Source organism: Mercenaria mercenaria, chromosome 3 (genome assembly GCF_021730395.1).
Source record: "Mercenaria mercenaria strain notata chromosome 3, MADL_Memer_1, whole genome shotgun sequence".
NCBI lineage: Eukaryota > Metazoa > Mollusca > Bivalvia > Venerida > Veneridae > Mercenaria > Mercenaria mercenaria.
Window position 1 is genome coordinate 94,472,202 of NC_069363.1, and position 21,451 is coordinate 94,493,652.

General features: G+C 36.2%; 1 protein-coding gene across 4 annotated transcripts in view; it reads left to right on the top strand.

Moving 5' to 3' along the window:
• The window catches only part of LOC123523990 (uncharacterized), a 50,054-nt gene that overhangs the window by 11,369 nt on the left and 17,234 nt on the right, over nucleotides 1-21,451 (top strand). For all 4 annotated transcript variants that reach the window (XM_045301837.2, XM_045301836.2, XM_053539349.1 and 1 more), the window contains 6 exons: nucleotides 9,270-9,393; nucleotides 12,414-12,595; nucleotides 12,909-13,042; nucleotides 14,986-15,157; nucleotides 15,427-15,527; nucleotides 18,719-18,947. In XM_045301837.2, coding sequence (XP_045157772.2) covers nucleotides 9,270-9,393; nucleotides 12,414-12,595; nucleotides 12,909-13,042; nucleotides 14,986-15,157; nucleotides 15,427-15,527; nucleotides 18,719-18,947 — 942 coding nt within the window. The remainder of the gene's footprint in view (nucleotides 1-9,269; nucleotides 9,394-12,413; nucleotides 12,596-12,908; nucleotides 13,043-14,985; nucleotides 15,158-15,426; nucleotides 15,528-18,718; nucleotides 18,948-21,451) is intronic.

A 21,451-nucleotide genomic window follows, 5' to 3' on the forward strand; every position in this document is an offset into this window, starting at 1 on the left:
TTTTCAATGAAAACTTTTACAAAAAATCTTTAAAAATACTTCTATGTTTTTGATGCCTCGACTATTTTGTTGTTTGAAAGCAAAGATATACTGCTTTATAGGCCCGTTTACACTATGTTGTTAACCCACTGCATGCTGACACAATACATGTTCAAATGTACTGACAGCGAGAAAAGGGATAAAAACCTAACTTTGATTTGATAAAAACCGAACGCAGTTTACATGAGGAATGGATAAAAACCTAACTTACACGAAAATGTGTGACGGATAAACACCTAACTGACTAATATTCTATAGAAATGAATGAGTTGACATGTACATGGTCTGATTATTGTAAACATTATAAGCGGTATTGTCTTCAAACTTTGTCATTAATTTTACAAGATGTTATATGTATGCCCACTACAGTCAAATATATTTTCATAATTTTAATATTATGCAAATAGCAATGTTTGGAATAGTCTGGATAAACCCTAAAAAATAACTCAGTATAAAAGTCAAAATTATTATATTTACATAAGAAATTATTTAATACCACCGATGTTCGAAGTTCTGTAGTACCCAACCCTTCCCCCCCCCCCCCCCCCCCCACCACACACACACTGTTTCAGAAGAATTGTGTTTGTTTCAAATCTTGTATATCGTATAGTGTAAGAGATTTTTATAGAGGTGCTAATGGAATATTTTTGATATTGTTTGAATGGGATTAGATTTATGATTAATTATTAAATATGATATTTTTCAGACGGTAAATAGGGAAGAAAAGTGTGTATGTGTTGTGTGGTAGGGGTGATGCATGGATTGACGGGACAGGGGTGTGGGTAACCTTACATTTTTCACTTGTCCACGGACACTTAAAAATCTACTTGTCCATTGTCAAATTTCATTTGCTCTGATTTGTAATATTAAACCTTCATGAAAGCGCAAATAGACTAGAGATCGAGTTCTTTATTTAGGACAATGAAAAGAAAAGCATATCACAGTAACTGTGGTAAAAAATAAGCTGTTGAAATATTTGCCTTTTATCGTTTATAAAAGTCTGAAATCGCGTAAGCAGTGTTCGGGATCTTTTGAGGTCATGTCCGAAACACTGCCCACGCAATTCTGCAAAGCCAGATGAATTCAGAGAAAGACTCTTAAAACGTTCCGACTTGTTTTAGTCATACTCGCGATCTCTGTGTGCTTTTGATTTTAATTTGGCTGACTACTGGGTCAAATATTTCCTTTGACAGTGACTTATTGTCTCAGCAGTTAGAATTCTACTTACAAACTTGTCATAATGCTTTTTTTAAGTTGTTTACGTTTCTGTTGTCTTTAAATGTCCTTTTAGTTCTCTGTGTGTAACCCTTGTTTTCCTTTTTTAGTTTTAGTTACAGAATGCTATATGCTGATGATGCAAATATTGTTCTTCGGCTACTTTAAGTAGTTCTTATGTTCCCTTTAGCATGTATATGAATTCTTCTTTTATGTTTTTTTTTAATGCATGTTGTACAATGTGACGTACTCTTCTTATTTTTGTGTAGTGTCAGGTAATTTTTTATGTTGCTTTAAATGTGCTAAATCTGTATGTGGTAAATTACCTTTTTCCTGTTATTTGCTAATACATATGTGCTATTTTGTTTTAATGAGCTGTAACATGTATGATTTGTGATTTGTTACTTATCTACTTAGAGCCAGATGCTTTATTTGCTTTAATGTGCTTTAACATATTTGCATTTTATCACAGCTGTTTTACTTATGTTGAGCTTATTTACATGTGTTTGTCGGAAAATAGCTTTAAGCTAGGGTTATATGTTTATACTTTTCCGACGTTAAATAAATCTTCTTGTATCTAAATCTTCTCTGATATTTTATCATAGTTACCGAGTTACAGTGTGCGCGAGACCAAGTCAAAGAACCCATTATCTTTATCACCTCCATACACTTGAAGCAACACACACTCTAAATGATATTTTATGTTTTCTTATTTTATACATGAAAAAGTATGCTTGTCCACGGATACACAGAATGAAAAATGCACTTGTCCGCCGGCAAAAAAACAAGAGTCGGATAAGTTGGACATAGGAATACCACATCCCTGCAGGGGTGGGTAGATCAAAGAACTTCGATCATCAGCAGTCCATAAAAAAGCACAGACGAACAGCCGTTTTCGTTTGGTTAGGTGTTTATCCATTCTAAGTTCATATTTATCCAGCACTGTTTCCTATACCAGTTAGGAATTATCCTCAAATTTAAACCCACCTCATAATCAATACATTTTTTAAGCTATAAAAATCAATTTCAAACTTTGATACTGTTAAACATTGTCAAAGAGATATTTATGGAACTAATACATTTAATAAGTAAGGTCTTACTGCAATTTCTGGTACTTTAAAACAGTTAGAAACATAAAACATGTTCATTTTGAAGACTTTTTTGAGTACATTTTAATGAATTCCGGCCACATAATGTGACACTTCGATTGGAATATTTAGTACACAAGACATTTTATCAATACAGGATATTATGACTATCAAAAGTTTTACGCTAACATTGCATACTCACATAAAAACATGAAAAACGACAAGGAAATTAACTACATACATCGTCTTTCTGTCAGCCATGTTGGCACTGAGTTAAGGTCGCTGAACAGAGTTAGGATTATCCGGGTACATGGCGTGGTAATGCACCACACTCCTATGTTAACCTTTACCCTGCTAAATTTCTAAAATGGACTTGTCTGTCATTAAATTTTGGCAATGCCATTTATTATTTGAAGGGAACGGTTCACTGAAATTTGACTGACTGAATAGCGAACAGTGCACCATGATTGGTCTGCACTGGTTGCAAAAGGCAAATTCACTTGCCACCAGCAGGCTAAAGGATAAATATTATTAAAAATATTAATCCCTCTATCCTATGAAAATAGAAGATTCAGTGTGTGGCTTTATAGTCTAGATATCCTACGCAACAAAAAGTAAATCTCAAAATAAAAATGCACACGGCTTTTCCGGTAACAGTGTCTGACAGTCGAGCAATGATGTCAAGCTTTGAGAAACTGAATTATCCAATAAAATATGATTAACGAAATGTTTAGTATTATTTTATTTGTTGATTTTTCCACAAATTATCAATATCCTTGTACATTTTTTGTTTAGGTCATAATTGATTAATTCCTAGATTATCATCCCCGCCCGCCCCCTCTTTTTAATGCCGCCCGACCTTTTTTTATTTCTCTTAAAAAAAAAAAGAACCAAAAATGTACGAACCGCGATAGGGTCCCGTATACTTGTTTTAATGCTGCCGCAAAATACCTTAGACACCCATGTATAATGTTTTTTGACCCCCGGGACCGGCCCCGAATCATGGGTGCGCATTATACACAGGTATAGACGATTTTCCAACTGCAAAACAAATTTAGTTTCCGATTTTCGCCATTTTGGTAAAGGGAAACTACTCTCCGCGCTTACTGTCTACGCTAAAATCTAAGATTGCCGTTACGTTCTGTAAACGATCGAGGAGTTTATTTTTCTTTCAAACAAAATTAATTTCATATAAATCTAAAAAGTATTTTGATGAAAAAAGTATTAAAAATCACAAACATTAGGATACTTAAAATATCGGGGATTATTTTAACTGAGATCAAACTGTGAACAACAAAATTGACACGAGGTGACAAGCTAATTGTGGATAATTACTGGCTATTTGATCGTAACAAAAAGACTATCACACCTTTTGTTATTGGTTTGAATTGAGAAGCTCATGTCATTCTGAACATTATGATATTAACATTAATAATAATTCTATTTTAGATAATTCGTTCCTCAATTACTGAGGCAGAAATAAATAAAGTTATTCTTAAAACTAATAATGGTAAAGCTGTTTCCCAATTTGATTTTATTAGTAATGAATACCTAAAAACTACACGTAATATAATGGTCCCGTTGTATTGCTCATTGTTTAATATTATTCTGAACTCTGGTATGCTGCCCGACACTTGGTTAATAGGTTCAGTTAAACCAATATACAAAAATAAGGGCTCTCCTCTTGACCCTGCAAATTACAGACCTATAACTATACTGAGTTGTCTTGGAAAAGTCTTTACAGCAATATTAAATAATAGAATATCTGAGTTTTTATCTGATAATAATCTATTACATGAAAATCAGGCGGGCTTCCGTGCAAAATACTCTACGACTGATCATATATTTACTCTCCATTTTCTCGTAGAAAAAATGCGTTCTAAAAAGAGAAAGCTGCTCTGCTCGTTCATTGATTTTTCTTCAGCTTTCGACTCCTTATGGCGTGTGGGTCTCTGGAGAAAATTGTTCGAAATCGGCGTCACTGGTAAAACTTTTAATGTCATTCAAAGTATGTACTCTGATATCAAATCTTGTGTAACAGTGAATGGACAAACATCAGCTTTTTTTCCAAGCTTCAAAGGGGTACGTCAACGGGAAAATTTGTCTCCTGTACTTTTTTCCATTTATTTAAACGATTTGGAATCTTTTCTCTTAAGACCTAACAATGGTAATTTAATTGATATACACGAAAACGACGCCGTCCGTTTTCTTAAAATTCTTATTTTGCTTTATGCAGACGATACAGTCATTTTAGGCGAGGAAGAAGTTTCTTTCCAATCATGTCTTGATAATTTTACCTGTACTGCCAAACTTGGAAACTTAATATAAATTTCTCAAAGACAAAGATAATAGTTTTCGGTACAAATAAACCTAGCAGATATTCTTTTAGCATAAATGGTCGAACTATAGAGGTAGTTAAGGAATACAAATATTTAGGGGTAGTTTTTTCTGCTTCTGGGAGTTTTTTGACTTGCAAAAAACATATTGTCACACAGGCGAATAAGGCTATGCACCTGTTGTACATGAGAATAAACAACCTTGACCTCCCCATTGATCTCCAAATAAAGCTTTTTGATCATACTGTCCTACCTATTCTTACATACCGAAGTGAAATTTGGGGCTATGAGAACATAGACTTAATTGAGCAAATACACGTAAATTTTTTACGTAAAATTACAAAAACGAGAAGAAGTATTCCCCGGTATATGTTATATGCCGAGCTAGGTTGTTACCCCATAGATATCATTATTAAGTCCCGAATGGTTAAATTCTGGAATAAGTTAACCTTGTCTAATGAAACAAAGATATCAAATATATGTTATAGATATATGATACAGTCTTACCATGTTTTTAAGTGGACTAATTTCATAAAAACTGTTTTAGACAAAACGGGTAATTCATATCTCTGGCATACTCAGGAAAATATACGGGGATGTAATGTCCATAAAATTAGAAACTTCTAATAAAGGTAAAATGTACAGTTGTTATAAAGACTCTGTTGACCAGGAGAAATATCTTACTTCGTCACCTAGTTTATTAAAACTGTCCCTGATGCATTTTCGTACCGGCAACCATAGGTTCCCTATTGAAACCGGTCGCTGGGCCCAGTCATTTGTCCCAAATGAAGAGCGCAAGTGTCGACTATGTCACTTTAACAGTCTTGGTGATGAAATGCACTACTTCTTAGAATGTCCCTTCTTCTTTGATAAAGATCAAAGCTTATACCAAAAAGATTCTATCAAAGGCCGAATATTATCAAGTTTAAAGATTTATTATCAAGTACAAGAGGATCTACTTTGACAAATCTTGCTTACTTTGTTAAAGATCTGATTGAACATTTTAGAAGGCTTTAACAAAGTGCGTTAACTCACGTTCTTTTTAAATCCATTATCCATAGTAAATGTGTATCACATTTTCATGAATTAAATCATTCTGAAATAGTATTTTTAGCCAATCAAATCGCGCGAATGTTATTTCATATAAGTAGATCGTCTAATACAAAGAAATTCTCGTGCGAAAGTACTTCTGTAGTCACTCTGTATTGAATTTAAGAAAACATTGGTATAACTCTCTTCTCTATTGTTAAAGGATTAATTTTCTACAACAATACCCATATGACATGTTAATCGATAAAGTGAAAATGCTTTTATCACGTACTATTAGACCTTTATCACGGACACGGACATTGGAATGTAAATGTAAACGTACTTTGTACTTCGTTCAAATTTGGGGGTTTTTCTCAAATATGTTTTAGGAACTTGTGAGAATATGTCTGGTTATAAATTAAAGCGCATTTAAAAATATGTAGAGATTAAGGTTTAACCCAGTAAAGTTGCATGTTGTGTAAGCTTAAAGAAAACAGTCAATGAAAAGTAAGACAATGAACTGATGGTCGATGTAGAATTGTATCTTGTATGTGTGTGGGGGAGGGAGGGGGTTGGGGGGGGGGGCTTGAGGGAGGGGAGAGGGGTTAAAGGTCTGGATGTTTGGGAGAATAAAATTCTATTTATTTTGTCTTATGTTGGTGGTCAAGTTGTAAGTGTCATTGGGTTGGAGGAAAATGGATAGTTAGAAACAAAATGAGCTGTAAACACTGGCTCCATCTGCTTTTGGTAGCAAATGAGATAAGTGGAAGAAAGAGCTAATGATGTTGTAACTAAGTTGTAAAGAAAGGCTACTTTTTGTAACAATTTGTAAACGTGTTTCAATTTAACGGGCAATATAAAGTTATAGTCATAAATGACTGTAGCTTATATATATGTAGAGCGATTTGCATAAATTTACTGTCTTAAGTTAGCACTTTTGACATGACAAGTTTTGAGGGTAGCGAAATAGAGCCGGTTCAAAAATGAAAGTTGAAAAAGTTTGGGAAGCATAATTCACTACAAAATAAATTAGGTAGTTTAATAATTGTTTTGATTTGTCTATATACATTTTTGAGATACGAGAGGAAGCCAGTGCCGCTTTTGTAAGCGTTAAAGAGTTGGAGCCTAAGACCGTAGTTAAGCAGGTATTGAGAAGCTTGACATGAATATTTAACCAACATTATTACAAAATAGGAGGTTTGATTGCATTTCAGGCTCCTTCAATTGGGGTCAATATTGAGTTCTGCTCAACCCGGGGCTAGAGGGCGTGGACGGTAGCATGCATTTCCACTACCGTCCATGAACAGGCTCAATCAAACCGAGCCTGCAACATTTTCGTTTTTGTTGTGTTGAGCGACCTGTGGAGTTTCCACTTTTTCTATTTCAATATTATTGTACCTAAACAAAGAAACAGCTACCGGCAAACGAATTTAGTTCTGATTGAGAAACATTGACACCAAACTTGGTTATTGCTAACGTATATCAGGACTTACCTTAAGAATGTATTTTCGGTCGCTAGGATGAAAAAAATCAACTGTTTAAAATCTGTTTATACTGAACATGGTATTTTTTCGTAAGATGTAAATATATGTGTTCGTCTGTGTTCTCTTTGTAGACAAGATTTATTCCTTGCAGAGAATAACGCTTCCAAAAAATATAAAAAAATGCTGAGTCTTGATAATAAGATGAACACATTTGAATTTGATGTCTTAAAAAGTAATCATAAAATAAAAGGAATCCCTGCAGTTATGTGTTTTGATTTGTATGTTTTGAGAAATCCCCCAGATTTTGACAATAGTACATAGTACGTCTACATTGTCCGTGTCCGTTGTAAAGGTCTATTTAGATGTTCCACAACCGATTGTTCATACCCATAATATATATTGTTTTTCTATAATACTTATTTGCTCACATGTTATTGCAGAATACTTGTATTTTGTAATCTGTGTCTTCAAAATAAAGAAAATGTTCTGTTCTGTTCTGAACGATACCATTCCAAAATATTGAAACAGTTGCTTTCTATTTATTCAAAATATTTAATTTAAAAAAAAAAACAAATGTAACAATATTTTACTAGTTTTATTTTCGAGAAAGCAGTCGGTTCATCAAAAACGATCCAGCTCCTAAATAAAATGTTGAATTGTTGATAAATGTAATATGAGAGTAAAAAAGAATGTCTTCAAGTTTGTTTTTACTTTATTCTGTTTTTTTCCGTTTGTTTTGACTAGTACTCAGGGGTTCGATTTATGTAAAGATAGCTGTCATTTTGAATATACAAGGCTTGCTTTTGTGAGTTGAGTTTTATTGAAATAAATCTCATGTTAATGAAAAGGACCCTTCAGCTGAAATCCTAGGCGTCAAAATTCCAAGTTCGTGTCAAATGCAACCCCTGCGTACAATTTAAAAAAAAAAATAACCCCCCCCCCCCACCCCCATCGCCGCCTTTTTAAACAAAATTTGGATGATAATCTAGGAATTAATTTATTATCGCCTTATCTAATTCTAAGGAAATGAGTTTTGTTAGGAATCTGCCTTTCTTAAAAATGCATTTTATTGACAAAACTTCTCAACTTGATTTTAAGTATGGAAAAACAGTGATTATAATTTTGTTAAATACAGTGTTTACATCAAGAGCTGAGTTTAGTTTTGTGATAACCATCATACATATATGAATATAGTTTTTACTTTTACATCATTTTTTAATTATGGTTGGTCTGTTTTCTTGGATTTTGTATGGTCTGAAAGATAATCCCAACACACATATTTAATCTTTTGGGCCTCCGTAGCCCTGTGGTTAACGCGGACTTTGAATCACTTACTCAACACTGTTCTAGGTTTGAGCTTCGCTCGGGGTATTTAATTCTTCATGTAAGGAAGACATCAAGCTTCGCTCAGGGTATCTAATTCTTCATGTAAGGAAGATATCCAGCCTGCTTATGGGAGACCGATGGTTCTACCCAGGTGCCCGCCCATGATGTAGAATTGCACGTGGAGGAGCACCTTGGGTCTTCCTCTACCATCAAAAGCTATACAGTCGGGATGTGACCTATAATTGTGTCGATGCGACGTTAAACGCAACATAACACAATATTTACTGTTGGAAATATATGAATATATGTCCTTGCAAAATAGCTAATTTTGGCAAAACCACAAAAAGTTAACTGATTTCATGACGATAATTATCAAGCAAAATGGAAAGCTTGATTTATATTGAAAATTTGTTTGTTTGTTTGTTTTGCGTTTGAGCTGTTTTTCAACAGTATTTGAGTTGTGTAACAGCGGGCAGTTTCACACACCAAACGTTCCTAGATTCTGTACCAGTACAAGCCTGTTCTCCGCAAGTAAATGTTAACTTCCCCACATGAATCTGAAGTGGAGGATGAAAGATTTCAGTCACAGTGACTTCTATCAAATCATCACAGAGACCATACGCCTCGCCAAAGGCCAGCGACCTGTTATTCTGCGCTCTCCCTACTGAGTGTAGTGGGAGGGCTATTTTGAAAGTAACTATATATATATAAATAAAAAGATGAAATATTCACTTTATTGTTTGCAATTTTAGTTATGCCTGAAAAAGTAGAACATATGGATTGCATTGTGAAAAACTACATCGATTCAATGAGATGTTCTTGGAATTATGGGGACAAATATAAAGGCGGCCAGTTACCAGATGTAGAATTTCAATGGTATGAATTTAATCTTTGCTAATTTAATATCTTTGGAAACTCAGTAAGGTCGAAGATGGTGATTTATAGTCTGACCAAGGTGTAATAATACCTAGAGTTTCACCTTTCATCGAAAGCTGGAAAAGTCGCCATATGAACTCAGTTGTGTGACTCAGTGTTTATTCTAGGATGCGCCATTGTGAGAATCATGCTAGTTTGTTTTCCAGATCCCACACATTTCTGAGTCGTATTCACAACCAGGTACGCATATCCTTTCTGTAGACACGCAGTAATAAACTAAAATTAACATACACAGCAAAAAATAATATAAATTCTAATGCATAAGAGCAATATGTTTTGTTAATGAGAGTGCTTTCCCTTTGGTCGTATGATTACATTATGAGTTAACATGTTTACTTAATATCGCTGTTACACGATTAACATTTTACGAAATAAAGAAAATTTCAGGTAAAAAGATATTAAGTAACTAGCTATATCTGTTTCGAAAAACAAATGTCTCATAATTAAATATTAGTTACTTTTTAGTGCCAGGGAATAAAATAACAATTCTTAACATTTCATTGTGATTTTTTAGGTCATGTTTCGAATTGACAGTTTCTGTCAACGCTAAAGGCACATGTAGTCATATTACAAATGAAAATTCTAGCGCAAATAATTATTTCGTTAACATGGTGGAAAGAAAGAGAATTACGATTTTTTCCAGTCAAAGACATCAGAATCTTCGGTTTCTGAATAAATTGAGAAATCAGATGACTCAGTTAAGGACATGATGCCAGCTAGTTTCCGAGTCGCCTGAGCATAAAAAGGCAAAAACTTTGCATATGTTAAGAACGCCTGCTAAAAACTGGGGCTCTTAGCTAAAACGAAGTGAAAAGGGGGAAACGATACGCACTTCGTATGCGTAGAGCAAAGTTAATGCATTTACAACCGGCTTTTCAAATTTTTGCATGTCAACTCTGAGCAGAAATTCTGAAACTAAATAACTTGGCTGTCAGTAGTCACTTTCATGCAAAGGAATTCCTTTGAAGAATCTGTCATAAACATTATTTCAAATGAAGAGCAAGTTGTTATTTCAGCTGTTTACACTGCCTACCGGCTAGCAGAAGGGAATGTTGCTACCAAGAAATGTTCATTGACGCTAGCCCTACTCAAGACAGTGGGGTGTCCTAATATTGCAATAGTTTCCACCATCACAGAAACACTACCGGTTTTAGCTGCTCTTGTAAAGGGTACTCCAATTGAGAAAGTTGTCTGCCTATGGTTAGATGGGACCCCATTCATGACCGGAATTAAAATTGGAGTGGCAGCCATACTGAACAAAGTTGCTCCTTACATGGTTAATATAAATTACATATCATATCAACTGACTCTTTGTACCAGTCAGGAAGATAAAAGAAATTGTTGCTATGCAACAATACAAAACTACTTTCACAAACTTATACTATTACTTAAAGGGCTGACCAGTAAGAAGTAGTACACTAGCAAGAATCCGAGAACTGTTCGATCAGTCTTAAATCAAGGTTAGAGAATGCATGACTTTAGATGGTTTTCTTTTCACAATGTTTTAGAAAGGCTGTACACTACTCATAATTCACTAATACTTCATGCAGTCAAAGACTTGTCAGACAAAGGTGTGTGTGGCGTGGGGGTGGGGGGGCGGAGTTCATTCCATTTCTGGAATAAACACGTTCCGTTGACTGAATCAGAACTTAGCAAACATAAAAAATGTAAACAAGTTGCATCTTAGCCAATTTGAATTGTTCTTTACACAAATTTTGCAAACATTGTTTATCTTTTGAGCTCGCCCAAACTTTGTTCAGGATGAGCTTGTGGTATAGGTGGATGGTCTGTCCTTTATCCTCCTGTGTCCTGTATCCATTGTGTTGCATCAACATTTTCACTTAAACATTTTCTACTCTGAAATCATTTGGTGGACGTTGATGAAACTTGGCTGTGGCTGGTCCTCTACTAAATGTGTTTGAAGATTCCATTCGGTGCAAAATCTGATCTCCATGACAGTCAAAGAAAAACTTTAAAAATCTTCCTCAATACCAAAGACCCAGAGCTTAGATATTTGGTGATGATATCTGGAAGAAGCCAAGCTTACTCATATCATGCCAATGGGGTCAAAATTGACCCCGCTTAGGGGTTCGCTTGTTTAAATAGACTTACATAGGAACAACTTTTCTTCTTGTCTAAAACCTGAAGGCATTGAGTATATATTTAGTGTGTAGCACTTGGTATTGATCCTTTGCCAGATTTGTTCAATTCAGCGGTCAAAATTGGTCCTGCTTAGATATTTGGCATGTTGCATTGTATAATGGTGTATCAAGTTAATTCAAATCATGTTCCTGATGTCAAAATTTGCCTGCCCTGTGGTTCACTTGTTTTACATGGACTCATATAAGAAAAACTTTAAAAAATTTCTTGTCTTAAACCATAATGACCTGGGCTTAGCTGTTTGGCTTGTAGCTATATTTTGTGATCCTCTATCAAGTTTATTCAAATCAGGTAGCTTGGATCAAAATTGGTCCCAGCCAAGGGTTAACTTCTTTTACGCAGACGTATATAGGAAAATAATTAAAATCTTGTTATATAAATCCGTAATACCCAGAGCTTGTATATTTTGCAGGTAACAGTGCACTTCTACCAAGTTCATATTGTTCATATTTGCCTCTGCGGTCCAAATTGACTATGCCCCAGGGGTCACTTGTTTTACATAGACTTACAGGAAAAAAATGTAAAAAAATATTTTCTAAAACCAATATACCCTTAGGTAAGATATTTAGCATGAAGCATTGCATTGTAGTCATCTACGAAGTTAGTTCAAATCATGCCAATGGGATCAACATTGGCCGAACCTATCGGGGTCACATGTTTAAATTGATTTTAATTGGAAGTTAAATATATTTGGCATGTAGCTGTGTAAAGTAGTCCTCTACCATTAAATTAAGTACACTTTTGAGCCAGGTTAGTGATATAATGTAAAGGCCATGATGGCCCTCTTGTTTTGTTTCCAGGAGAATTCCAATTAACTCAAGTTCATGGAACAATTGCAGTGATCTGAACGCGAAAGCAGGCTACTGTAACTGGAACAGCTCACAAGATTTTACACTGAAACCAATTGGAATAAAGCTTACGCTTAAAGAGTCATGTAGAGTGAAAGTTTCTTCAAAGTTCACCATAGACACAAGAAAAATAGGTTTGTAAATTCAGGGGATAGTTATTGTATGATGAGCAGATTAATTTAAGTGATGTCAAGTTCAAGCCTGGGACAAAATGCAAATCTGTTTTGTTTGATTTGTCAGGTTTGCCACCAGCCAGTCGTGTAAAATTGAACTTTTAAGACGGTAAACGTAATTTGTTTTCACGACCAAATTTATAACTTAAACTTTTATTGAAGTAAAGATATTCTGTTATACCAGAAAACAAACTAATAACTTCTTTCTGTTAATTAACTGACATGCTGCATATATAAAATGCTAGATTTAATCATTTATTGTATCTTGTTTCAGTGAAGCCCAACCCAGTTATTGGATTAAAATCTTCAGTTTTAAACAGCACTTGTATTCAAGTGCAATGGAAAACAGAGATGCTGTACCCTAAAGAACACAGGCTGACAGTTTCCAATAAATGGGATGGCCCTCAGGTAATCTTGGGTTTTTAATATTAACCTTAAACTCATTTTTGGGGGCCATTTCCTCATTTTTATGAACGTAGCTGACTAAGAACATGTGTAATACCTTGGTCTGTAGCATCCCGGCATCTCTGTTGTAAAAAGGAAATGTTATTTCGGTCATGTCAGTTTGTCTGTAGGTTGTTGGTTGGTCAGTGAGTCTGTTGTTTTCTTATCAATTGCTAGAGAACACTTTCTTGCAATCAGAATAAGGATATTCAATGTACAGTGATTGACTGGTAAGAAGATTATCTCTGTTGTTTGAGTGTCCATGGGTCAAAGGTCAAATTTATAACATTCTTCATACCAAAAATGATGTACTTGAGTTCCTCAGACTGCCTGCCAGGGTAGGGGGGAGAAGATAAGGTATAGGGCATTTATGTTGAAAAAGCAGATCTTTTCCCGAAGACAGGCCACCAGTATTTGGGGAGAAAAGAGGGTATGGGGCATTTGTATTGAACAAACAAACTTTTCCGCTAAGACAAGCCGCCAGTTAGGCGGAGAGGGGTGGGTATTGGCCATTTATTTTGAAGAAACAAATCTTTTGACATGAATTGTTCAGACAAACCACCCGTGTTTGGGTGAAGAGTGTATATTGTGCATTAGCAATGAACAAACAAATCTTTTCCCTTGGAAAGGTCACCGTATGGGGAGTGAAGAGTGGGTATGGGTCATTATAGATGATCAAATAAATGTGTTGATATGATATTCATCAGACAGACCATCAGGGTTGGGGAGAAGAGATGGTATGGGGGCAATTATGCTGAATAAACAAATGTTATGACATGATTTTCATCAAACAGACTGTCAGGGCCGGGGAGAAGAGAGAGTATGGGCAGTTATGCTAAACAAACAAATGTTTTGACATGATTTTCGTCAGACAGACCATCAGGCGGCTTCGGGAAAAGAGGGGGTATGGGACAGTTATGCTGAAGAAACAAATATTTTGACATGAAAAAAGAGGGTATAGGGCATTTTTTTCAATAAACAAATTTTTGACATGACTTCCTCAGAAAGGCAACAGGTGTTGGGGGAGAAGAAAGGGCATAGGGCTTTTGTGTTTCACAAAGATATTGTGACATTATTAATTTCTGAAAATGCTTAATAGCCTAGATTTAGTTCTTACAAAAACCAGACAGTTGGATAAACAATTTATGAGAATTTTGACTGGATGTCTGCATGGAGTATTTTGTCACAGAGGGCAGAATTTTAAAATATGTACACCCATTCATAAAGATTAATGAAATTTGCAAGGAATATTTAATGATGATAGTTTAGCATAATAAGGAAAACTTTACATTTATAAGCTAGGTTTTCATTCGTGAAATCATGGTTACTAGATTGGGGTATGTTCTAGTATGAGCTGCTGGGTGGCAACAGACAGGCAGCATCAGACTTGGGGTTTTAGGTCAATAACTTCCGTTCAGTTTTAACATATGTCACCAAATATCAAGCATATTTCAAGGCCTAGCCAGGGTTTGTATGGGATGAAGGTAAAGGTTACTATTACCTAAAATTAAAAATATTTATTTTTACTATAAACTAGCTTAGGAATAAACTTTTGTGATAAAAATGAGGAAAAAAAGATGAATAGATTGTGTTAGAGGTAACTGGGGTCAAGGTCACATTTACTATAACTTATATGTTTCAAGAAGGTAATTAGGTAAGATTTAAATATTGCTGCAAAACTGTTTGTAGCTGGTTTGATGCCCATTTGAGCAGCTGGTCAAGGTGAAAGTAGTTTCAAGGTCAGTGCCACTTTTTTCAGCAAAAAGACTGATTCATCAATTCTTTAACATTGTTTTTCATTGATTCTAAATAATACAATCAACAAGACATTATTTTAATGCAGAGCAGTAGTGAAGCCTAAAACAAAACGTATGTTAAGACTGTTTTATTGATTATTTTTTGTCTAGGTGTATAAATTCATCACAACAGTATATACTGAAAATGAAACACATAGTATGATGTTGTGTAGTCTGCATCCGCATACAGTTTACAAGTTCACTGTTAGCATACAGCCTACTGGAGAGCAAGCAGGTTTTTACAGCGACCCAAGAGAAACTGAGGCTACTACATACTCTGATAGTGAGTGAATTTTATCTGAATATTATATAAAAATTAACCACCTTCATAAAGACCTATATTCCGAATTTAAAATTTATTCAAAACTTGGGTAAAAAATTTGAAACCTTTGTTTACACGGAGTTTTGTATTAAGAAATAATATCTGATATTCTTAGTAGATTTCAAACTGACGTAATATCAGCATTTTCTGATAGTGTAATTATTTGCTTAAAAATGTGTTCCATAATGAACCAGTTTTATTTTTTTTACTATATAAATTCTGGTTTTCAGTACCAAGTGCAAGTCCAGATGTAGTAGATGGGGGTTACAGCTGGACTCGCAGGGACTGTGAAGGAATTAATGACAAAAGAAAAGTTTGCGTGTTTTGGAAGGTAAATTGTTTTTATGGCGTTTAGGGTTTTTACTTGTTTCTGTTTTGGGAACATTTGATTTAAAATTGTCTCTGGTCATTTTGAGTATCCATATTCTACTTCAGAATCTATTTCTTTCTTTGATTCATAAATGTGTCTTATTTGAAGGATGTTTTCTGTCTTTATATTAAATGTTGGCACTAGAAGACTTGATGTTCAATAACTATTTAACTGGGCCAGTAAATACCATCCCTTTTGTATTTTTATCACAATTAAAGTTATGCATATTTTATTTCATCTGACAGTGCACCAGAATATGTATGGTAGCTTAATACTTCTTAACTGTTTTTCTTTATTTCATTCATGCGGGCTTACAAACTTTGCAAATATAGGTTTACATGTTCTTTGTTTCAACCTTATCATTAAAAGACTCGGTGATTTGTGATAACAACACAGTGACATTTCCCAAAGTCTTATTATGAACATTTTCTCATAATTAATGTTGTGATTTTACAAATCAATGGTAACAAGAAATTATTTGATTAATACAAACAATTTTTTATGAAAGATTTTTATCTTCAGCCATTTTGTTAATAGATAACATTGCCTTTTACAATTTTTGTGCTCCAACTATGAATGGTGGGGACATATAGATTTGGTTTTGTCCATTCGTCCGCCTGTGCGTCCGAAAAAAAGTTTGTGGTGCACCTAGCTCAAAACGTATTTGATATAAATTGATGAAACCTTGCAAGAGTCTTTATCATGATATGAACATGCGCACCTTCTATTTCTTGTCTGGCTCCGCCCCCTATTTCTAGGGGTATGACCCCTGAAATAGCCCAAAATGCACATTTTCACCTTGTGACGCGCTTTGCTCAAAAAGTCTTTGATATAAATTGATGAAACATTGCATGAGTTTTAAACAAGATATGAACTTGCACTCCTCCTATTTTTCGTCTGGCTGTGCCCCCTGTTTTCAGAGTTATTGCCCCTGAAATAGTCCAAAATGCACATTTTTCGACCCTTGAAATAGCCAAAATAGTGGATTTGGTTTGTGATGCTCATACCTCAAAATGGCCTAGAATAATGAATCATTTATATAAAATGTTTGCTGAGGTTATACCCCATAAGACTGCAAACATTTGAACCATTGCCATTTATTTGTGATAAATGTACCAATGGGGGCACGCCCTGTTTATTAATTTATTTTGTTGGGTTTAACGTTAGGAAAACCCCAGGTGCCCTTCTGTGTAATATTTCATCACGAGCGGGCACCTTGGTGGAACCACCGACCTTCAGTAAGCCAGCTGGATGGCTTCCTCACATGAAGAATTCAACGCCCCGAGTGAGACTCGAACCCACATTGATGAGGGGCAAGTGATTTGAAGTCAGCGACCTTAACCACTCTGCCACGGATGTCCAGTACACCCTGTGTCCTACAGACGCATTCTAGTTGATTTAAAATGGTGCTCAAGTTTTAAGTCCCGTCCAAGGCAATTCTTGCACACGGGATTGGCATTTCTTGTGATTCTACCTATGCCACCAAACCTGTCTCTAGTCCACCATGCCAGATGACTCTCATGAAGTAAATGACAACTAGATCCATGAATTGGTTATATATTGCTTATGTAAAATTCGATAAAAATCAACACCTTGATACTTGATTTCCATTCTCCATTTGCCATTGTATATTTCTTGATTCAAAAAAAGTTGTATTACGGAAAAACAAAAAACATTATGTTAAAACTAAACTGAAACTTTGTTGTTGTGCGTCTTTGAAACGCCATGCTGTCATTTTTATTTACAGACGTTAATTTTCCGCATTTTATCTAAATATGCTGTGATAAGACAAAGTGTTGCAACGAAAGTATTTTCTTTTGCTTAAATTATGAAATATTTTATAAAATACGGTATGCAAGAAAAATGATCTACCACAGGTTGTAGATGCAGCTTAAAATATCCGGCTCCCGGAATACCTGTTTTGGTGGTAATTCCACGGAGGCTTATAATGACAGATTATTTTTATGTTATTTATTGAAAATAGATGGAACTTGGCTGGGACTTAATGTATTGATTTAGTGATCCTAGATCTTTTAGCCACCGATGCTCTAGTTAGATATGTATCACTGTAAATGTTTTGTAAAATATAGATTTAAAAAGTAGATACTCCACAGATTGCCAAGAATGACAAAGTGAAAATGTTGCAGGCTCCATGTCACATACTGCTGTCAACCCCCTCTAGCCCCTCCCCCACCCCAGCCCCACCCCATCCCCGTAGTCCGTAGTCTTAGAGTTTTGTTTCTAACATTTTACATACTAAACTAGTTGTATGATAATATTATATGTTTTTGTATCAAACATATTGAAAATGACTAACAGTTTTACCTCTGGCTTCAGCATTACAGTTAGGGGCCTAGGTCTTACATGCAAACCATCATAGTGTTCTAGAGAAATACTTATTCCAAGCGATTAGAACAGCTATGTACGGGACATAAGAAATATTTTATTTATCACGTGCTATCACGTTCGCATAGGAAATATTTTATTTATCACGTTCGCACGTGATAGCTATCGCGTTAACATAGGAAATATATTATTTATCACGTGCGCACGTGTTAGCTACCACTTGCGAACGTAATAGTTATCACGTGCGCACGTGATAAATAAAATATTTCCTATGTACCCTCTATGCCACAGTAGCTATGGATATTAAAGTAAAATCTTTGCACTTTGAGCATACCTTGACCTTTGAGTAAGGAGTCTGAGTCTTGCAGGTAATATATCGTCTTGTTATTTGCAGCACATGCCAAGTAAAATCAAAATCCTAGATAACATATGATCTTTTAACCATTTACCTTCAAGTGTGCCCTTGACCTTTGAGCTTTGGGTCGTGGTGTTGTGGTGGACACATCATCGCATTATAGGAAACATTTGAGACAACTGACAAGTTATATATACTTGTGTACCAGTAAAGATGGGACAGAATGACACACCAACAAATTGATGTGGTGAAAACCTACAGTTCCTATTGTCTCTTACAAATGATATGGAAAAACACAAAGGCACAGGTCATTATACTGTTATGGACTAGATGATGACCATTTAAATAAAAATAGAATGAAGCAAATGGGGTTATAATGATCAGTGCATATCTGCATTATCATTGTAATAACAGCTAGTCGCAAAAAAAAATGCAGAACATTTTTTTTCAGCCAATCCGAGATGCAGATAAAAATGGTGAAATGAAAGGAATTCATGGTGTATTCACAGCAGTTGATAAGACTAGGACACCAATTGATGCGAACTGGACTGAAAATTCAACATACGGTTGTAGGTCGGGTTTGCTGTGTAATATAAGCTACGTGTTCTCCATCAAGGCCAGAAATAGTAATGGTACATCAGAAGATAACTCCACGTTGCTTATTTCGGCTGCCTCTAAAGGTAATATTTTATTTCTGTTGTAATTCAGTGTATGAGAGGAACGTGATACAGGAATTAGGTTTTTAAATAACATAGGAGGAATACATGAAAATAATGCTACTTACGGTCAGACTGGTCATCAGAATGCCAGCTTGCTATTTGTCAAATCTTAAAGTTTCGACACTGAATTCAGAATGCCACTTTGACATGGGTTATATCTGTTATATCCATATTTTATTTCAACTATTCATGACATTCTATGTAGGCATTTGTTATATCCATATTTGATTTAAACTACTCGAAACGTTCTATTTAGCATCTGTAGTATACATAGTTTATTCCCACAAATCAACATGTTCTATACAGGCATCTGTTTTACAGGCATTTGTTGTAACCTTATTTAATTTAAACTATTCATGAAATTCTGTGTAGGCATTTGTTGTATCCTTATTTGATTAAACTACTCAATACGTTCTATGTAGGCATCTGTAGTATACATTGTTCTTCTTCTTCTTGTCGTTCGCATCTACACTGTCAGACCAGTAGCCTCGATGAAACTTGTGGTTTGCCGAAGATCCTCAATGCCTCCATACAGTTTCTGGTGGATTGAGGTATCTATCGGCCAAGTCGCAACTCGCTCCTGGTCATGCCTTTTACATCTCTGAAGTATATGCTCCGCAGTCTGATCTTCTTCACCACATGGACAAGTTGGCGATGATGTCAGTCTGTATTTCTTGTACATGTGAGCATTGAGCTTGTTGTGCCCTGAGCGGAGCCTGACCATCATCACTTGTTCAGACCGATCAAGGAGATGAAAAGCATCTTCCTCCATCCTTGGTCTCGTTAGTGCCTTGATGATGGTTACCTTCTCCTCGTAACTCACAGGTTCTGTTGGTTGTTCTGACTGAGCTCCTAGCTTAGCCAGTTTGTCTGCCTCTTCATTGCCTGCAAGTCCACAATGGGATGGAATCCACTGAAGTGCTACTTTGCAGGTTATACTCAGGCTCTGCATTCTCCTAGCTAGCTGCGGAGCTTTATTGTTGATCAGAGCTTCCATGACAGACAGTGCATCTGTGAGAAAGACGACTGATGAGCTTTCTTCTGCCGAGTCTTCAACCATTGAGACGGCCTTCATGAGTGCTTCAGTCTCTGCCTTGTAATTGCTGCAGTGTTTTCCTGTGGCTGCATGTAGTGTTTCTCTATTGCCAGATGGGTATTGAATGAAAACTCCTGCTCCTCCATTTTTGACGGCGCATGTGGCTGATCCGTCTGTATAGACATGAGTCCATAATTCCGGAGGATAGTCTTCATTGATCATAGCAAGTGTGAGGCTCTTCCGAATGCCTTCATCCTCTTGCTTCCCGCGGTCAAGACGAGGAACAGCAAGTCTCACAGTCACTGAGGACAGATCATTCGCTAGTGGGTTTATGATGTCTTCACTACCTAGGGGAGTCGTTGGTATGCTCAGCTCAGTTTTGAACTCTCGGTTGAGTTTCTTTGCCTTATGTACGAAGTGCTACGTTTGAGCCGATTCTTTGTGTAGCCATCTAGCTTTGCTTTCATGGGATGGTCTTGAAAAGACCTGCACTTCTCTGCTTGAAGCAGAACCTTTGCATGTCTTCTGTCTTGTCTGTGTGCCTGTTAGCTTCTCCATGAAGGCGATTGGTGTAGACTTTGTAGCACCTGTCATGATCCGCAATGCTTGGTTCTGAACCTTGTCTAAAGCCTGTTGGTTAGTTTTGGCAGTAGTGAACCAGGCAGTAGAGCTATACTCTAAATGGGGTCTCACTCTTCCCTGATATACTGTCTTGAGTATTTGCTCATTTGCTCCCATGTTGTTTCAGCAAGTTTGCGCATCATGGCAAGCTTCCTACGGGCCTTCCCTTCTGCTTGACTAATGTTGGGCTTCCAGGTTAGCCGTTTGTCAAAGGTCACTCCAAGGTATTTTGCCTCATCTGCTTCAATCAGCGAAGTATTTCCCATCTTGATTTTACCGCCCTCTGCTTTGAGACAGGGAGAATAGTGTGGTGGACAATTTCTCTGTATGATCGATACACACCAATCTTCAGCCAAGCTGAAAGCTTGTTGATGGCTTCTTGCATCCTGTATGTGGCTGTAGTGGCATGTTTTCCTTACACCATAACACCAGATCGTCAGCGTAGAGAGCAGCCTTAACTCCTTTCGGTAGTTCAGACACCAGATCATTGATGAAAAGCAAGAAGAGTGTAGGGGATAAGACTCCGCCTTGTGGGACACCATGACGCAACAGGAACTTCCTACTGCTGGCATGTCTAAACTGACTCTTGCTCTCTGTTGTGGAGTATGACTTAATCCACCTCAGCATGTGACCTTCTACTCCAGTCCTCATCAGCTTGACGAGGAATCCATCAGTCCAGACTTGTCCAAACGCCCTCTGCAGATCATCCATGCTGTAAGCACGACTTTCTGCTCTTGGAAGGCGTCCTCTATCTCTTGCGATAGATAAGTGGTCTGGTCCTCAGTGGAGTGGAATTGTCTGAAGCCAG